This window comes from Thunnus thynnus, chromosome 22, assembly GCF_963924715.1.
Source record: "Thunnus thynnus chromosome 22, fThuThy2.1, whole genome shotgun sequence".
Classification (NCBI taxonomy): domain Eukaryota; kingdom Metazoa; phylum Chordata; class Actinopteri; order Scombriformes; family Scombridae; genus Thunnus; species Thunnus thynnus.
This window is the reverse complement of record NC_089538.1, coordinates 20,508,902-20,529,810: the sequence shown is the minus strand read 5'-3', so window position 1 is coordinate 20,529,810 and position 20,909 is coordinate 20,508,902. Positions and strand designations below refer to the sequence as shown.

The 20,909-nt window shown below is 38.6% G+C and overlaps 1 protein-coding gene across 4 annotated transcripts in view; it reads right to left on the bottom strand.

Moving 5' to 3' along the window:
* Positions 1 to 20,909, bottom strand: part of col4a6 (collagen, type IV, alpha 6) — a 133,564-nt gene that overhangs the window by 38,470 nt on the left and 74,185 nt on the right. For all 4 annotated transcript variants that reach the window (XM_067580945.1, XM_067580944.1, XM_067580947.1 and 1 more), the window contains exons 5-8: positions 1,149 to 1,283; positions 819 to 863; positions 194 to 313; positions 22 to 87 (exon numbers count right to left, since the gene is read on the bottom strand). In XM_067580945.1, the coding sequence (XP_067437046.1) occupies positions 22 to 87; positions 194 to 313; positions 819 to 863; positions 1,149 to 1,283 (366 nt within the window). The remainder of the gene's footprint in view (positions 1 to 21; positions 88 to 193; positions 314 to 818; positions 864 to 1,148; positions 1,284 to 20,909) is intronic.

The window sequence follows — 20,909 nt, the reverse complement described above, 5'->3', positions numbered from 1 at the left end:
AATATGTGTGTAAGACCTTACCACAATCTCGTTATCCGACGTGATGTATCGAGCCTCTCCTTTCTGACCTTTTGGCCCAGTAGGCCCCTATTGGAGGAAACAACGCCATCATTACACACAGGATGATTGACACAGGATTTGAAAGATTTAAAATATATAAACTGAAAAAAGAAGAACTGAAGCTCATCCTCACAGCCAAACCAGATGGTCCAGGTGGCCCTATCCCAAAGCCAGGATCTCCAGGTTCTCCTCTGGTCCCATTACAACCGTCCAGTCCCGGTGCTCCTCTGCTACCGTCCTGACCAGGGTGACCCTACGGGGAGAAGGAGATTAAAAAAAATACTGGAATCATCTCAAAAAACTTTCTAACTGCAGATTATAATCGATCCAGGATCACAAATTCACACATTTACAATGAAAAATAAAATAAAATAAATATTAAATAGCCTTAAAATGTCTCCATATCATAATTTCCTTTTATTTATGTTATATTAACAGGAATAATGTATGACCATTGGTTATTTGGTGACTCCACTAATCTAGGAATTTAAACATATTCAGGTGTTTAAAAGATTTTAAACTGAAAATATAAAAACTATGACAACAATTTCTTTCTAAATTTTATTCAGTGCAAGTAACACTGATTGTCCTACATGGTCAACCTAGTAAAGTAAACCTAGTATAGATAGAAACAGGTTTGTAAAATCAGGGACGTGCAAATATTTAATCAGAGAAAAGAGGGACAGAAATGTGGATACGGTCGTTTCTCTCTACTGTAAATGTGTTGGTGTGTGTCTTTTTGTTTCTGGTTTACTTACAGGTACTCCATCAGCTCCTTGGAACCCGGGCACTCCCATAGGTCCCTGTAGAAATTAATAATTCATTGTGTTAATTTGTAATCCAATTAAACAGCAGCACCTGGTGGTGAAACCATGTTACTGCAGACAGTTCTGATCGATATTGTGTGAATGATTTTCTATATGAAATACGTTAAAATCAAAATTTCTAGTTAAATAATTATTATTTTTTGGTAAGTGCACATATAATAAGAAGGATGTTGTGCAGTATTGCAGCTGATTCTCTGTCTTTTATTCCATTGTAAAAGTAAAATGTCAACCATGTTATTTCTTTTGATCCATAGCACCCACTTTGTCTCCTTTTGGCCCAGATGGTCCTCTCAGTCCAAGGTGGCCCTTCTCTCCTTTAGGCCCTGGAGAACCCAAAGACCCACGAGGTCCCTCTGGCCCGCTCGGACCAACCTCACCGAGAGTCCCAGGACGACCCTGAGAGAAGAGAGGAGAAACGGTCACTTTGCAAGCTGAGAGCGGAGAACAGACAACATTCGAGGTTCCTGATGCACCAAACTGTACAGCCAATTTATTTGCTGTAAATCAAATTAATCCCTATTATAAAGGCCATCAAACACCAGTATAATCTCTGAAACACATTTTATTTTTTTCAACACCAAGTAATATTGTTGTAAGCAAGAGTGCTGTGTGTCATTTTATTTAAAAAATGAAAAGTACAACGGTGCAAAGTATTGTCAGTCCTTCAAATGAAGCATGAATACACAGTATTTATGTTGATTTTATGAAGATCTTTTATGAGAATCAACCTGATGAAGCCAAAGAAAAGTTGAACGGGTAGCATCACCTATCCCAAAAGGGAAAATATGACCTTTGAAACAGTTCAAACACAGCAAAAGAAAAGGTAACATTTGATTTTAATGCCCCCTATATATGCAGCATACTGTAAACATTTAATAAATGGTTTTTAACACTATAGGAAATATAAGGTCTTCTGAGTGTTTTTTGATGTATTTGTCACAACCTTTTACACCTCCTGATAAGCATCCACAACTGGATGCTAATATATAAACAGGTAATGAATGACAATATAATGAAACACATTATTATTATTCTTAATAACAATTTAATATGAATTCCAAGTAAAGACATTTTGCTACTTGATGTGTTGACTCAATTATAAACTGTCTAATCCGCTAGAAGATATAAAATTGTAGCATATTTTGTGTCTTTGATAAATGTTTTATAGATTTTGAAGTTTGTACTTTGTGTTTCTATATTTGTTTAGTTTGCAGTTCTTATCTTCAGATTGTATTTATGAACTTTTCTGGACGATATCTTCAGGTTCAAGTTGAGCCCAACAGAAAGATGTGTAGGACGTGTTTGTGCTTTTATTGACGATTATTTTTAACTATGTCCAATTTGTGTTGTTGACAATCAAATTAAATGAAATGAAAACTCCTCACTATCCATAAGTATTGAGTAAAAAGATAACATCCCTGCCAATATCATTAATAATAAATTTAACTATTTATCAGGTTATTTTTCATGTGCCAACATCCAACTCACGTCCTAAAATTATAGAGTTTGGCCATTTCTAATGCCTGCAAACATAATTGAGCATTGTCTTCTTTTGTTTTACATCAAACAGTCACCGATCCCTTTCTGCACCTCGCTGTCTTGCTCGAGAACGGCGGTTTTTTACTGTTTGTCTCAGACATCTTGCTTATTTAAGTCTCTTATTGTTGAAGATGCGATCATCACAAGTATGCATATAATCCTCTTGTAAATCCCGTTATCAACCACTTTTGTCACTTCTCCCCACCTGTCATCAAAATCTTCAATTAAATACCATCATCTACCTGATGCGGGAGTTTACATGCGGTGATGGGGACACTTGCAAACAAATTGCTGGGGAAGCCATTTTGTCCTTGTGTAACAGATTTGGCGGGTGTGTTTACATGAGACAGGGACAAGCCGGGGCGGAAAAACCCAGCTATGGGGTTTCTCACATGATTGTGCCTCACAATCCCACATCTCAGATGTCTTAGATGGTGAAGTGCTTTACGTGGGCATGTAGTGGCATGTGGTCTCAGATGGTGGTCTAGAAGAGAAGCTGCTACTGTAGATTACTGTTTGAACATCACAGGTAAAATTAAGTTTTTGGGAAATAACTGATGATTTGTTGGTAAAAAGTAGGTGTTAAAGAGCCCAAAATTCATTGTAAAGCTTTTATTCTTACACGAATGTACTTGTGCCGCAGGTGACAGGCTGCACTACCTATTTTCATCCACATGATGGCAGTAAAAAAACAACAAAGCAACATTAACAGGTGGGTTTGCACTGATTTAGAGCTGGATGAATGAACACGCCAGAGAAATCCCTCTCCTATGAGACTGGGCTCGTTAAGACAAACACACACTCACGACTTCAACTACTGACAACCTGCCATTAGCTCATATTTTAGGCAGTATAACAGGGTAAAGGAGAGAGAGGAGACGGATGGAGGGAGAAGAGGGCGGAGAGAGGGACAGATGTCTTGTGTTCGGGTCAAAAAGTCAGAGGATTTGTGCTGCAGAGCTGCACACTGAAATCTGGTTTATTATTGTGTAAATATAATATAACTTAAAACTACAAGGTGCTTACCTAACATGAAAATATATAACGGTTTTTGAATGTTTGGGAAAGTGTGCATCATATCAGAAATTACAATATGAGCAAATTCTTTTCATTTCCGCCCCTATACGGAAATGTGCTCATAAATTAATTCACATAAATGTCACACAATAAAGTTAACTGGGAATGTAAACCAGTGCTGCAGATGTGCATTTAACATTTATGAGACATCTGTAGATTTATTTATACAGCTGAGATGCATGTGGATGCTTGCATGCATGTATATTGTGTTTGACTGCAGACTCGAGAGGATGTTTCATTGACTGCGCTGAACTTTTACGACGACATTCTTGTCTTAAACCCCTTAACATTGCACTTCACTTAACCTTACAGATTATTGAGTTATATACACTTAAATCAGAACTTATCAAAGGGGGATTAAAAGGGTCTTGATTTCTTAATGTTTAGTTTCCAAACCCAAAAGACAAACGTCAAAGTAACAGAAACGTATGAAGACATTATTACATTGACACACCATAGACTGCGGTGCATGCATATAGGCCTATGCACAGAGGTTAAACACCCTTCATTACACACACAGTAAGATAAGGTTCACACACCCCTAAATAGTTCAATGCACACACATGTACATAATACAGAAAGGAAGGTGGTCCTGGTCCTATTCATATATAACTGCTCTGCCTGCAGACACAAAACCATTTAAACCAGATCCGAACCATCTCTGACATATCAAATTTCACAATTGGGGACATCAGGGACAGTTTATAGCATCTGAACCATTTAGATACAAACTGACAGTCATACAAAAGTATACACTGACTCTTAAACGCCTTCTTGTGACTGTCTAAACTTTATGTTTTATCCTAGTATAAGGTAAAGCAGACTTGTTTGGCACCTAAGTGATTACCGTTTCTGTATCTGATATACATCACCTAATGGCTTCTCTCAAACGTGACTTAAACAAAATGCACTTAGAAGATGAACACATGATAATATTATTAAATGGTGATGGTATAGGTGGATTTTGTCACCTTCAGATAGAGCCAGGCCAGCTGTTTCCCCCTGTTTCCAGTCCTTATGCTAATCTAAGCTAAGCATAAAGAAATATGAAGCTGTTGCTTCATATATGTTGCACAGACATGAGAGTGGTATCAATTTACTGATGTTTCCCAAAATGTTGAGCTATTCCATTGAGTTCACAGTCAACCAGTTAGGGTAAAGGGCATGCAAGAAGATACTACATTGTTCATTTCTCAAGAGGTTGTGATATGCAGTACAACTAACGCTCAGTGACGTCTGACTTACACAGAACTGCTCTCCAGAGACTGAAAATGTGACTGCTCTTTGGAGTCTTTCTAAACAAACTTCCATTACCTTAATCTCCATAATGAAGGAACATGTCATGGCATGTTTTTAATAGTTTCGGAGGTCTACAGCACAGAGGAATAAGATATATCAGGCTTTGGATACACATACATTACTGGTTTGGCTCTGCATATGAGATTTGTTGAGAAATCACCAGCCATAACCTTTAACATAAAGTCTCTGACTGCAGTGATGTCATTGAGATTAAATTCCTTTTCGTTTACTGCACTTGGCTTTTAGAAGTGACAATGATCCTGGATTAGCCTTGACCACACTGTGCGTCTGGTCGAGGTTGCAGCTCTGCTTCCAGCCCGCGGCCTCGGGGCAGGCGGTGTAATGACAGGGCTGTGCCAGGTAAAGGCGGCTTGCTGGAGCTGTCTGGCTCACAGCTCGCACTCACACCTGGTTTCACCCAGGGAAAATATGCAGAGGTCCCACAGAGAGCCACTTTCTCTCACGCCTCACCTTCCCTCTGGCTCATTTTCTCCATCACTCTTTCTTTTTCAACTTTGTCACCATGACTTTTGTCTCCTGTATTGTTCCTGTCCTCTTTCTCTTTCACCATTCTGCCTCCCTCTACCTTCTATCTGCCTCTAACCTGTCTTCACCTCAGTTGTAATCACAGTAAAAGTGCCAAACCCCCCTATTAACTGTTTAGTAATGTCTGAAAATCCTTCTGGAACCTGCTCAGGTCTCTCAGGGTCATCTCCTCAAAAGGCAACGTCTGTCTAGTATCTATTTTTCAGGTCACATGGGTCACTTTCAGAGACTGCTGGGTATTCTGTCTGCTTTTTTATGTAGGAGGTGAGAGTTGAAGTGTTAGTTAAGGTGAAAAGATGGTTTCTTTGCCCTAATCATAGTTGACCTGCCAAATCATGCTCATATTTACATCTACAAGTGTACAGATGTTGATGACCAGCATCCTAAAAGAAAGACAAATTTAACAAATACAAAACATGCATGCAAATAAAAGACTGTTCCAAACTTTTGAAAAGCTATTAAATTTTAGTGGCAACTTAAATTCAGTCTGTAGAGAGTCTCTTTGAGGATCAGCTGGAAGTGAGTGTCTTTGAGTTTTTGAAAGAGGAAGTGAGTGAGTGTGTTTCCGAGGGTTTCTGTTTATTCCCAAACATGGCATGGAATTAAAAAATGCAGTGGAGAAGAAGATCACAGAGAGCGAAGAGGGAAGAGGGGAGAGTAGAGATAAAAGGGAAGGGATGAAAGGGAACAAAAAAAGGGGAAAAACACAGAATACCAATAAAGATCAAATGAGAGCTCTGTTAAATGACAATCACACGATTTAGAAACTCAGTAAATTTAGGTTGGACGATGAGGCTGCTCTGAAAATGACCACTAGGTGGCAATCTTCCACCCAGGTTGTCAATGTACCTCTGTATTTGAGTTTTCAGCTCATTGTTTAGCTGTCTGGCTGCAACTTCACTGTTTTGGTTCATTCTCAGTGCTTTCATAGTGTCATTTTTGGCTGCAGCAGGCAGCTGTTTTCAGAGAAAACGCACTAAAAACCCCACTGTACACTACCTGCTCAGCACCAAATGGCAAACAGACACAGTTAGCTGTAGACTAGCTGGTGAACATAGTGGAGCATTTAGCAACTAAAGAGCGAGATATTTCCCTCAGGAGTTGGTAGAGAGCTAAAAAAAAGAGTGAATATTGGACTTACATTCACCAGGTGGACAGAAACTCTAAAATGAATGATAATGTTGCTCTGTAACTGCTGTAAATAAACAACTGTTTGCTGACCAGTTCAACACATCAACTTGAAAGGTGATGATATGTCAGTGTTGCATTCATAATTGGTTTCTGCTGCCCCCAAGTGGCCAAAAAATCAGTTAATGGAAGTTTAAAGACCCTTAATATTTAGTGTCACTCCTATAATTTTTTTTTGGGAGGGGGTTTAATATTTCGGTTAGGGCTAGATTATGCTATTTGGCATACTTTGGTTCTTAAAAATACATATTGCTCATGTGATCTAATTTGCAGACATGATGAAAATAATGTGCATTTCTTTTTATACACATCAGGACAAGTTTTTATCAGAGATCAGTCTCTTCCTGCCAGTGTCTCCCCGAGTCCCAACACCATCTCACCACAGATGCCCTCGCCAGTTGGCATCTCTGTCTGTTTTCATGCCAGAGCGTCGGATCTCCACCCGGCTCTTCCAGACCTTCCACCCTCATCACCTTCCAGCAGACTGGTCAGTTTGTAGGCCCAAATCCCCTCCACCACAAAGGGCACAATGGAGCCTATTCTGGGCCACTAAGCTCTCTGGACTTACTGCTCCCATCAGGCCTACCTCACTTCCTGATAGAGGAGAGTGCTTGGACAGACAGATTCTCGCCGCCATGTGTGCGTGAAAACCGGCATGTGTGTGTGTGTTGTCGTCGAACGCACGCGCATGCAAACGCGGACGTGCACACGCCCTCAGGCCCTCGGAGGGTTTAGCGGGACGTATTGTTCTGAGGGCCGGGTGTGCTAGGGAGAAGATTTCAACTGTCACACCGCATGCTCACTGCGGGACGGTGATGGGAACAACGTTTACGGGGGGAAGGGGTGTAGGAGGGGGGGGGTTGGCGAATGGGTGTGTTGGGTCTTTGGGTGCAAGTTTAATCAGCGGGGCAGTCTGATAAACCAATTACAGCTTGAGCCACATGCACACACAGGCATGAATCGGCAGAACCTCAAACGCCCTCGACAAAAAAAAGGCCGAGCGATGGCTACAAAATGTGCTCAAAGAACGGGACTTTTGATGCTCTTGAACACAAAATGACACAACTGAAAACACTAAAGAAAAAGTCAGCAAGCTCCCACACCCATCTACACCCACACACACACACCCATCTACACACACACACACACACCCATCTACACACACACACACACACACACACACAGAAGATAAAGAAGGGAATCCTCTCTAGATGGGAATGTTTAGGTTGTGTCGTCTTTTTTCCCTCCTATCCGCTCTAGCGATCAGACCGCGAACCCAAACACCTTTGTTTATCTCAGACATGTTTGTCCTGCTCAGGATGAGTGATCACAAAGCAACCACAGACACGGTGGGGAGAGAGAACGAGAGAGAGAGGGCCACTTTACTTCAGGATGCGGGCTTTTAAGATGGAATATGTCTCAGATACTCACGTACATCTGTACTTAATTGTCTTTCTGCACTATCCTGAATTTTTACATTTTGTCTAGCTCGTTTATTGGTCACCTGTTATTATGTGAGATTTTTGGATTTTTTTTGGCAAGTCTGATGCAAACGCCTGAAGCCTTCAGCTGTCTTGTTTTCATACCAGTTGCCACATGAAGAAACAAGAAGGGACCTCATGTCTGCAAGCCAATAGGAAGAGAGAAAGAACTGAAATTTGGACTGTTGATTCAACAAAAGGAGACTATTTCTATTTTCTGACATTTTATAGACATACAGATTAATTGGTAATGAGCAGACCTACTGAGATCTGTTCCCCTGTATACTAAGTACTTATATGGATCACCTTAAAGTAAAGGCAATTTTTAAAAATCTACATAAACCAATATCACAAATTTGCCTCAGGGGGCTTTACCATCCATGCAGCAACCATGTACTGTGACTGAAATTTGTCTTCTGTCCATCTCTGTACTGTTAACTGTCCAATAAAGCAAAAACGCCCCCAAAAATCAACTTAAATGTGTTTTGACGAGTGTCATATACCGCCATAGGTTCCTAAATATCCACTGTGTCCTTCTGTTTTTTCCTCCTTGGTTTCACTGGTTTTAGATTCCACTGAAATCCAGATCAGTCATAGTTATCAATACACAATAAATCTGACCACTACGTGCACATGTACACTCTCTTTCTCCTCTTTTCTTTCTTCCACAGACTGTGTGTGTTTTTCCTGCCTCATTCCCACCCCTCCTCTCCACCTCTGACTCATCTGTTTGTGGTGATGGCCGCCATTAAACAAACAACCTGTTCTCTCTTTTCATCCAGGTGCTTTCCACTCCAATAAAAACCCCATTAGCGGACAGTGCCCCTGCTGTCCCACGGTGATGATGTCATAAAGTTATGGTGTTTTCTCAGCTGCCGAGCAGGAGGTGGAAGAAGCTAGAAAAATAGAATACTTTCCGGTTGGTTGTTTTTGCATTTATCTTTTTGTTATTTGAATGCAGGATATTACGAGACTCGACAGACTTCTTTCTCCAACTAAGAGCCTTCGCTTATCACCAGAAGATGCTCAGTCCTAGAAATGTTACTTAAATGGTGTAATTGGGCTAAAACAAGCTTGCATGTCCATAAAAATTAGCCTGAGGTGACAACAACCTGAGAGTACAGATGTAATTGGCATGTATGGCCAGTTTAAATGCTGACGAACCTTTAAAATCACCATACAGATGTGACTGTTGAGGTAAAGGAGGTGCAGATGTTTGCTAAAAAATGAATTACTATGCTTAATTAGGAGTTGTTTGGCTCGTATTGGGTCATGCTGAGATAAAGTGGGCATGAAAAGTGATAAAAGTGTCTTTGATTGACACCAATAAATAAAAGCTGCAGTTAATCTATACATCTATAAATTTAAAAACTCTACATTTCATCTTGATTTTGAGATTCAGACAATATTTTTTTCTTTGCCGTGCTACATTTTGTTTTGGGGAGGAACCATAGAGGTGGGACGATTGCATCACTTACAGGAATAACAAAAAAAAAAGAGGGGGAGCAGCGAAGGAGATACTGTAGAGAGTGTTGAAAGATGCATCCCATATGGAGGGAAGAGATGATAGGGGTGTCGGGGAGAAAAAAAAAATTGCAAGTAATGAATGTATCACATTATTTCATTAGGAAAAGTAAGAGCATATGGCGTCGAGACAGCGGGGAAGATATGGAGACGCCTGCGTAGTTTCTGATAACATAATCTCACAAGTGATGCTGTAAGCTTCTCTTCATTTGCTCTACAAAAGCAGATGCATCTACAAAATCCTGTTAAACCTGCAAAGTTTTACTTTTGCAGCTATAGCCAAGATTTTAAAATATCGAGGTCATAACTTCCTTGAAACCCCCCAGAAACATTTGACCAGATATAAAAATTAAAGTCTGTGAAATGTTTTAATTATTTGAATTTTTGTATTCAATTTATTAACTTTGTTTTAGTTTCTACAAGGAAAAAAGAGACGTAAATACTTTTTCTATTTATTAACCTAAATGTAAATTAATTGAAATGTAAATCTGTAATCAGCCAATACAATATCAAACATTTGCTGGTTCAAACGTCTCCTGGTTGAGGATTCAAAGACACCATTATGAGCATTTTTCACTATTTTATGTCACTTTATAGACCACATAACTAATCGATTAATTGAGAAAATATTTGGCAGATTAATCGATAATAATAATATAATCCTTAGTTTCGGCCTTAGACTTCAGTTTCCTCAATAAGTACTTTTCTTTAGTCTGGTTTCAGACAGTTTTATTGTCCTACGATGCCCCAAAATATGTTTTAGAAGCTTTAAATACAACATTTTTGACACAGAAAAAGTCTGAATGAACTCAAAAAACCAAACAAAAAACCTCATTCTTAAAAGTTCAGTATCCGATATCGACTGTCGGAAACCAGTATGACTCCAACTTCCATTACCAAACGACGTTGGGAGTGCGTCAACAGCGCCAGCAACAGCCAAGAATGTAAAAGACGACACCAGGCTGTGTTGTTTTAGATCTGATTAATCAGAGACGTAGAAAAAAATGTGTTTATGACAGGAAGTTATAAACGTGAACATCCTGGTTTCCCTTCAGCTTCACCTCTCTTTGTTTATCAGACGGAGAGAGTTGTGATCACTGTCTGCATGACAAAAGAACTGAAAATGTGCATCTGTGTGAGGACGAGCTCGATCCAGCTGTGTTTAGTTAGGTCGGGATTGAGATTCCTGCGGAGTTTGTTAATACTCTGCTAATGTGCATATTTTCTGTATCTGTGTGCGTGTGTGTGAATCAGCGGCGTGGGACTCTTCTCCTCTACTTATCTCCGTTTTCTCTGCTCCTTCAAAACTAGACTCCGCCGTTAGGAAACACAGCAGACAGCTGAGCCACCTAACTTTTTTTTTTTTTCCGCCCTCCTGATACAATCTGACACCCACCCAAACTGCAGGTGACGCCCCGCCGACTACATTCATGCGCTGAGGGTTGAGATCAAAAGACAAAAATAAGTAACACTCCTGAAATTCCTGTCTAAGTTTTTCGAGCATGGGGGTTCGTTCTCGACCTGAACGCATAGACGTGATAACATATTCTACACTCAAAGTTCACTTACTTTGCTTTTTGGAAAGCTTTCGGCCGTATCCCATGACCTTTGTCAGGGAGGGGAACTTGCTCAGGTGTCATTATGTGACCTTTTAAAGGACCAGTGTGTAAGATTTAGATGGATCTATTGGCAGAAATGGAATAAAATATTCATAAGTATGTTTTATTTAGTGTATCATCTCATCATGAAAATGAGAATTGTTGTATTTTCATTATCTTAGAATGAGCCCTTTATATCTATGAAGGGTCCTCTTCCACAGAGCCTGCTGCCACTGGTTATTTAACTACCAACTTTACTGTATAGTGGCAGTTAATTAGTGCATTTAAAAGCACTTAACAAACCAGAGCCCCGTTTCCAAAAGAATCTGAAGGCTAACAAACCTTCTTAAGCTCATGAGGTGTTTCCCAAGACGCTCTAATCGTAGATTAACGAGTGACTCCTAAACACTCGTAGGAGGCTGAGAGCATCTTAACAAGCACCGCAACTTGCAGGAGGAACCAAAAACTACTTTCTTTTATTGTTTTGTTCATTTCTATGTCTACTTTTATCATGAACAATGGTGTTCTTTAAGTGTTTAAATCAGAAAACAGAAAAATAAAGCTAAACTAACACAAAGTCGTCATTGTCTTCCTCTTCCACTTTTCGCCAACATATTCATCTCTTCTGGTTGAAATGCTACTATTATGATGGGATATGATGTGCATGTTGTTTGTCACATGGTTATAGGCTTATAGGAACCACTATTGCCTCATTTTGGTTTAAATATGAGCTCAAGAGTAACGTCTGTCTCAAGCTGGACAAAATTGTCTTTGAATGGTCTTTTCAATCAAGCTGAGGAAATCCATGTTTCTGGTATTTCCTACTATGTTTAATGAAAACTGGTTTCTCGTTTATATGTTTAAGAAATCAGCTTCTGAAAGTCGACTGTAACAAGATTATTTACTGTATGTATTTGCATGTAATTGACCTCACAGCTGAATAAAAAGAGCTGAATGGAAACTAAACTTCTACTTCTATTTAATTTTTTACCCTCAAATCTTGCCTCAACTGAACATTGAGAAAGTTTTAAAGGGATTTAAAATATGTTTTTTTTTTCATATTATCTGTTTGTTTCTTTTGTCTACTTAATTGTACATGAAATGCTGTTTTAACAGTTTGATACGTGTTAGCACAGGTCATATTTAGAAGTGATGATGTATTGTACATAACTGACATCATATATTACCAGCTGCCGATGCACACACACGTAGACATACCACACACACACACACATACACACATATAAACATAACTGCACAGTCCAAAGTATTTTTGTTTGTGAGGTGATGAGCGTCTACATGTTTAACAGTGTTTCACTGAGTTTTGCTGAGTGCAGTAATGAGCAGGGCAGGGCGACTGTGCTGAAAAGAAAATGTCATAAATGATAGTTTGGATTTGTGTTAACAGTGTGTGTGTATATATGTGTGTGTGTGTGTGTGTGTGTGAGTGGAAATGTCATAAACAGTTGTGCCATCATCATCACATCAAATCACAAGAGCCTATAAAATCAGTAATAACCAGTTTTGCGCATTCCTGCACATGTTTGCCCATTAGATCACCCAGAAGGTATCTAATTCCTGCTCCGTGCAGAAACGACAACAGAGGAGCTTCCCCTCTGGCATGTTTTCCATTTAATTTACTTTTATCCTTTTACTCTCATTCTTTTAAGGCTGTAATTAAGAATAGATGAGTAAGAATGTCACCGAATCTTCTTGGTGCATTTCTATAAGCTTCTGCAGCACTTCAAAATTCAAATCTCTTTGAAATAAACTGTCTTAACGTATGGATCATGTTTCATGCAATATAATAATAGTTAAGTATTTAAAAGGGTGAAAGAACTTGCCCTTCATTGCACCTTGTAATTAAACCTCAGGTGTGTAAGAACATCTTGCTGTGTTCTCCTGGCATGCGGGTTATTACGAGTTCACTATAAAGTGTCACTAACTGCATCTTTCCATCTGTGCAGAGTCTGATGAGAAAAGCAGCATCTCTGTTCAAATCTGTCCTGTTAAAAACCATCAGAACAGAGATTAAATAAACTGAAACTAAATGACAGTTAGCTGCAGGTTTTTTTAAAAAAAGCATCAGATATTATTTGTTTGGGACATGCACCACATAACCCATAAACTCTAGAGAGGTTTCTCCAACTCACTGAAGTTCCTGGAGGAGCCATAAGGGGGCAGTAGAGTGCATTAGAAACTGATGCACCTACAGAAGGTTCACCTTTAATATGAATGTCTTCTCCTGTCATGTGCTTTGCTCCAGTTTTACTTAAAACTGGAAAAAACTTTAAGATTTAACTGGAAACAACTTCAGGGACACTGTGAATTAACTCTTTCTGCTGTTTGGTTTCGCTTTTACTTGCTTTTTGTTTGTTTCTGTCTTTGTTGTTTTACCTTTAAATGAGATAATAGTATAAAACACAAGATCCAAGCATCCAAATAGGTGAAAGACACTGAGTGTAACGAGAAAGGACAGATGGAAGGAAGGCTGATAGAAGACCTTGAAGACAACAACACACACACGCACACTTGGTGCCCCTGACCTTCTTGTCTACTCTGGCCTTTGTGTTGGCTGTGACCTTTGACCTCTCTCAGACTAAACGCTATGTATGGTGAAGGGGATGAGCCGACAATGAGTGAGTGTCAGGTGTGTTTAAAAGAGAAAGAGAGAGAGAGAGAGAAGTTCAAAGCTAAAAACCACAACCTTCCATCGTTTCAGCTCGAACCGAAAGATGCGTTTTTTTGTTTGTCGAGCCGTTTTCGGACAATAAGCGGTGTAAAATGGCTGCTCTACCGCCATTTTACAAGTGTATGTGGGTTAAGACGAAGCCTAAACAAAGCCCACCACCATTTTTAGACTACCTCAAAGGGACAGAGATAGATAAAATGCCATACAGGGGCCCAGCACTGCTGTGTGTGTGGGGAGAGAAATGTTTGGATGACAGGACACTACTGATAAGAAAGTCCTGTACATTAGTCTGGTCTGTAGGTACATTGTCATACATGTCACACACACACACACACACACACACATATATAACAGTAACATATGCATATACCCCTAAAATACACACCCATACATAGGAGCGCTAACTCAGCGAAACCCAGACGAGCTTAATAATCACAAACACAACACATTAGAGAACGCATGCAGAGAGAGAGATAGAGAGAGAGAGAGAGACAGAGAGAGAGAGAGAGAGAGAGAGAGAGAGAGAGAGAGAGGCTGGAAAGATATATTGAAAGATAAGGAAGAGAGAGACAAAGATCAAAGTCGTCATTCATGCTTATCGCAGGGTCGCGCGACTGCCAGCGCAGATTATCAGCGCGCGATCCGAGCCTATCTATGTGCGATTGTGTGTGTTTGCAAAAAAAAAAAAATATATAGATAAGTCTTTCATCCCCCCCGCTTCTTTAAATCATAACATCTTCATAACACTTAACCGAATAGTTTTAGTCGTCTAAAGAAGAAACAATTTCGACTGAGCTCTCGCACGTCATAAACTCACAGGTGCATAGAGTCCGAAAAGAGGTTGTGCTCACTTTATTAACACGCTTTGTGGTTCTGGTAAACTAGAAAAACATTAAAAAAGTGGAAAAGCTGCACGTTTATAACTCCAACAGAGCCAGCACCTCACTAGTGTGTGTTTTGAGTCATTCTTTTAAAGAAATAATGTCCACATTTTCTGATTCCAGCTTCTCAAAAGCTTCAGTGATACTAAACTGATTATCTTTGGTGTTGTGGACAAAAGAAGACCTTCAAAGACGTCATCTTGGGCTTTGGGAAGCAGTGACAGACATATATGATATTTTATAGACTGATCGATTCATTGAGAATATAACTGAAAGAAAATAATCTTGTTGCAGCCCTCAGATTTTTATAAACCTGACAAACAAACATGTTGGTGTATTTTTGTCCTACCAATAGGGACTGATTGGTAAAACATGCATACAGGCTTTATTGGAAGGCACTTTTTAGGTTGGAGAACTTGTAGTTTTTTCCCATTGTCCCTCTTCTTTAGAATTTAAATTAAATGAATCAACAAATAATAATAATAATAAAAAAAGTATCATTCCTGGTGACTGTTTTTGAAACTGTGTTCGTGTTTTTCCTGTTTTCCAGACAGCCTTTGATTGTACTTCTGTGAACATCACGTCTTCTTCGATTGCTGTCAGAGACCCTTCACACCTTCCATTAAAATGAGTCTCGTATCCAGATCGTATCTACATATGATTTAACCTGATTACATTTACACCTGGTATTAATATGTGTCTCCAGTGTCCACATTGAGATCCGATCCTCCGTCCAGCTCAAACAACCGAACGTCACACCCTCCTCGTCTCCTTTACCAGGGCTAAACATGGGTCGATCACCCATCACTGCACCCACTTCATTAAAAAAGGGACAAGTTACTCTGCCCCTGCCACTTTTCTTGTTATTGTCCTTGGTTTTTCTGTATGTCAGTTTCATGTGTTAAACGTTTCGTTGACATTGCAGCCAGAGTGGTTGTAGCTGTTCTCCAGCATTTGGTTAACCAATGCTCATTGCGATATGAATCGCCAAGTTTCATTTGTATACTTTAATTGGATCAAATCAGAAGCAGACATTTGGTCTCCATTAGTCTCTTGAATATCCATAGCTTTGCTGCTGCTTTCTTGCTAGCTCGCTAACTGGCTAATGGCTGCTACCTCTCTGGTTTGGAACAGTTAATTACGTATTTCCACCCACTTAGTTGTTATATGCGATGCAATTGCATTTACAATTGTGTTCAATGTGGTCACAATGTGTCCCTGACAACCTCTGGAGGTGGTTTAGCCGATCGGATCACAATCTGTCCTCAGTGCATCTTCGGTGCATTTACACCTGTAGTTTCATGTGGTCAAACTCTATTTGATTACAATCCGATCACCCAAAATTTTGCATTTTAATTCAAGGTGTAAAGGGGGTCAAAGTGACATTATCATTGAAGTCGTGCAGCTGTAAACACACTATAGATGGATTCGATGAGTCATCACTAAACTAAAATCAAAGCAAGCATGATGTCAGATCTTTAACATGTTTCCATAAATTAATGAAAATTAAAGACAAAGTAGGAAAAAACACTCCAAAATCTAATTCAGTCTGTTTTATCTTGACTTTTTCTTTCTTCAATCACAATGATATCACTCTATTTAGTCTCCGACTCTTCTTTGTTCTCTAGCGACTCAATTGTTCATCTCTTTATGAGCAAAACAACATACTGCAGTCAAGCATTTCTTCCATTTTCTTTATTGTTTAGGGACTTTAACTGAATAAAAAAGTGGTCAATTTGTCTTTATCTTTTTCATCTGGTTTGACATAAAAGGGTTTCTGTTAACCTTTCTTTACATTCTTTCTCTCCCTCTGCGACTGTTTCTTCCTTGTCTTTTTTTTTTTCTCTCTCTACCTGCTTCAGGATTAAAGTAAAGGAATTCAGTGATGGAGAGATGCAGTCTTTCATCGAGAGGCCCTGTTGAGGGGTTTCATCCCTCGTTTCTTATCTTCCCATCCCACCGAGACACACATCCACTATCACTTTACCCTCATCTCATTTTGAAAAGGGGGCGTCGCTCCACTCTCTCTTTTCCTCTCTATTCATCCTTTATTCCTGCTTCCCCTTTGTTGTCTGGGTGTGTGTTTCTTGCTTTGTCTCTCTCTCTCACACACACACACACATCCTGATTCTTCTGCTACCAGCTTCATCTCAACATTTCACTATTTGCTGGAGCGGACGCCTTTTTCAGCCAATCACAGTGTTTCTTCATTTATTACACTGTGTTCAAATAATTAATCAATTAACTGGTTAGTGAATCAATAGAAAATGAACAATTTCAATAATTACTTTACTGTTTGAGGCATTTATCAAGTAAAAATACCAGACATTTGCTGCTTCTGGCATCTTTTTGCACTGTTTTATATTATAAAGATAGCATTTAGAGCAATTTCAGGACGTCACCTTGAGCTCAGAAAGATTGTAATAGTAAAAATAATTTTCTGATATTTTATAGATATGAAACGATTAATCAAAAATGCAGCTCTGGTTGTGTTTTTGCAGATTGCCTGGTTAAATTAAACCAGCATTTTTGGTTAGCTTAGCTTATAGCAAAGAGCATTTTTAAAAATTTAATCCTGCGTTGAAATCTGTAAAGACAAGTTGCACCATGACTGACCCTCCAAATCACTCAAAATGTCCTTTAAATACTGAAATACAGCAGCAAACATCAGGAAATCTTTATTTTGAGTTTATTTTGAGTTAATTTAACACTTTAAATTCTCACCTACGTCTAGAAACATTTCCCACAATGGTCTAATATAACCAAAGGTATTAAAGGGAAAGCTATGATGGTGCATCTCTGACTGCTGACAAATTTATTTTGTCTTATATAAGAGGGGGGGACCCAATAATGTTTTCTTTAGTAAGACCCTCACTTACGATGTTAACTCCTGGATTGAAGATGTAATCACTGCAGAAACAGTTTGATTACTGCAGCATGACACAGAAAATGTTGAGCTGATCCCGCTGGCAACTTGACAAAACTAGGAAGTCCTCTCTCTGTTTCTGATTGACACAGACGGAGTCCGACGAAATTAAATGAAGCACACACTTCCTGACCTCTTTGCAACTTGAAAAGCTCCACACACACACACAGACACACACACACTATCCTGCCTGTCATCCCTAATACTGCCCTTTGACCTTTGGAGTTCACCCAGTGGGAGCGGATGTTATTGGACCTAATGGATTCAATATGACACATATATCTAAGCCAAGAAAGACTTAAGTAAAGCTTTACACACACACACACACACACATGTGAACACAGACCTTAAGACAGAATCTCAGGACTTTAAGAGAAAATGAAACCCTTTGGCTATTGAAAACCAACTAAAGCCAACACACAGCGTCTGGATTGTGTCTCTGGTGTGTTTGTGTTGGGGGAACGGGGTCTTCCTCCTCCAGGCATCAGCGACAGATTTAGAGCTACAGATGATGAGAGAAGCCTTGTCAATCTAGTTGTTACAAGCCTCTTTATCCTGTTCAGGAACATAAAATTGACATGAGGCGTTGTTTGTTACTCCCACTATTATGGTTGTGTCACATTTATTGGTTTGGCAGCTTCTATTTTTTTATGCCTTGCCAAGTCTGCCCTCCGCCTCAATACGTAACACGGTGTTCTAGTTTGTGATGCCCCGAAGAGTTATTGGCACAGTTGTTGGTAATTAAAATGTGTACTTCTTTTTTCTTGTCAAAAACTGATATATTGATATAGACTATCTTTATGAAATCTGCTGCAAAGCAAGCTGGTGAAACTACAATTAAATATGATTGATAGGAATGGAAAATTGAAGTTTGTTGGCTAATTGGCTCATAATTGACTGTACACTGGAAATAACCAGTTACATTTATTATTGTTGATGCAGTCAAGTCGATTTTTAGTGTATTTTTTTGACAATTTAATTAGTTTCACTTATATATTCCCATCACAGAGTTCAGCTTTTGCAACTTTTTATTCAAAAGTTTACATTGCGCTTTCATTTTCTAACATTTCCTTGATTAAAACATGTTATCTTAAAGTCTGTGTTTGTGGTCCACACTTTACGCTAGATTGATTTAATAAAGAAGTTAGATAATGAAAGCTAAGCTAAGCTAACTGGCTGCACCTTTAACTTTGAATTCTGCACATTTACTCCTTTTATTCCCTTTTACACGGAAAATATTATATCTAGCAATTTTCTGTGTTTTCCTTTCTAAAAACTAACTCATAACTCATAGTTTAAAGGGCCAGAAACACAGACTTTAAGTTAGATTGTTTTAATCAAGGAAAAGTTAGAAAATGAAAGCTAAGATAAGATAACTGGCTGCACCTTTAACTTTAATTTGTTGTGTCTTCATTTCATCAATCATCAATATTGTTATTGATATTTCATCAATATTATTTAACACAATCTGGTCTGAATTCTGTGCATTCCCTTTTGCACAGGAAATATTATTAATATATATATATAATCTAAAAACTAACTCAGTAGATATGAACCTTCTATAACATTGTAACATTTTGTTTTGCATTTACTTGTCTTTGAGTAAAATATCTGCACAGAAACAGCAAGTTGCACCTGCATTGCACCGTCTATACTCTTTCTGTGACCATCCCATCCAATGATTGATCTCTTCAAGAGTTGAACTTTAAACCAGATGATCCTAAGCTCTGACAGGCAACGGCAAAAATGACAAAAGTTCAGCCCTCAGGGATCAACAGAGCATCACCGAAAATCACACAAGATGGCATTTATACTCCGTTGATCTGTCTTCATCTCATTACGTTGTTATTTTTCCTGCGCGAGGTGCCAAAAGTTTCATGCAGACACAGCTCCTACACGATCATCCTTTATTTGCAGGAGACGTTTCAATAGTGAACATCCTCCTCTCGCAAGTCGCGCAGGTGAAACTGACTCAACGATTGATTCTGGTCCAAAGCAAACTCAACGTACAGAGAGATAATTAGAGGAGAATGTTTTAGAGCGTGTCACGTCTGGCTTTTTTTTTCTTCTATCCAGCGTGTGTGTGTGTGTGATCAAGATTTGCAGTGATCCCAGGAAACTTTTACTCACTTCAAAATGGAAGAATTTTTTTTTTCTTTAATTATCTAAAGTATGTTGACAGAGAAAAGAGACAATGCAGAAGTGTCTAAGAAATCCCAGTGTCTCAATTCTGCTTGTTTAAGCATAATTGCGTTTAGCTCACCAGTTAAATAGAGCTGAACCTCTGATTTGATTGACAGAAAGTAAACTGACTTAATCAATCAGATATTTAAGTCAACGCTCCAGCTTTTCAAATATTATTATTTGCTGCTTTTCACTGTTTTATATCATTGTCAACTGAACATTTAGAGTTTTAAACTGATGTCGGAAGAAAGCTGTGTTCATATATCACTATGTTGTGACCAAACAATTAACTTTTATTTCAGAGATAACTGTCAGATTTATAGATACTTACAAAAAAGTAAGTATCACTGTCTTCACTTGCTCAATAAAGGCATTTTATTGAAATACCTTTATTACTAAGACAGTGTGCGGGTGTCATTTCCTCTTTTTAGTACGTGGCTACTCCACCAACGCACCTGTCACAAAGACGACACAGGTGTACAAGAGATTTCAGATGATCTAAGATTAATAGATACTAAAAAGACTCGTTACATATGAGTTCAATGATAATTACGAGAGGAACTGAAAATACTGATATTTTTAAATGTAGACTAAAAACCTGGCTTTTATATAGTGTCTTATAATTTAAATTATACATATTTTTATTAACTTACTAATTTATTGTAATCTATATATTTTGTGTAGTTCTAGTTACACAAAACTACAGTAAATTTTTGGTATTTTACTTGTATCTTGTGCTTTAGTCTCCTAATCCATATTACCATCATGTGCGTTTGTCAATCACATGTAAAGCGCTTTGACTTGTATGAAAGGTGCAATATAAATAAAGTTTGATTGATTGATTGATTGGTGGGTATTGTTCCCTGTAGTAAAATCATCTCAAACAATCCAGCGAAGGTATTTTCTCTTGACCACCAAGTTTCCACTTTTTTACAAACTTGCCAACCATTTTTTAATATATCGGCTGTATACAGGATGTAGTTCTGCTCTAAAACTAAGTATCACAATTACTTTTTGTGTTTTAAAGGAAGAATTATCTACTTTATTTTCTCTCAAATTTCTCATCGCTCCCTTTACAGTCAGGAGT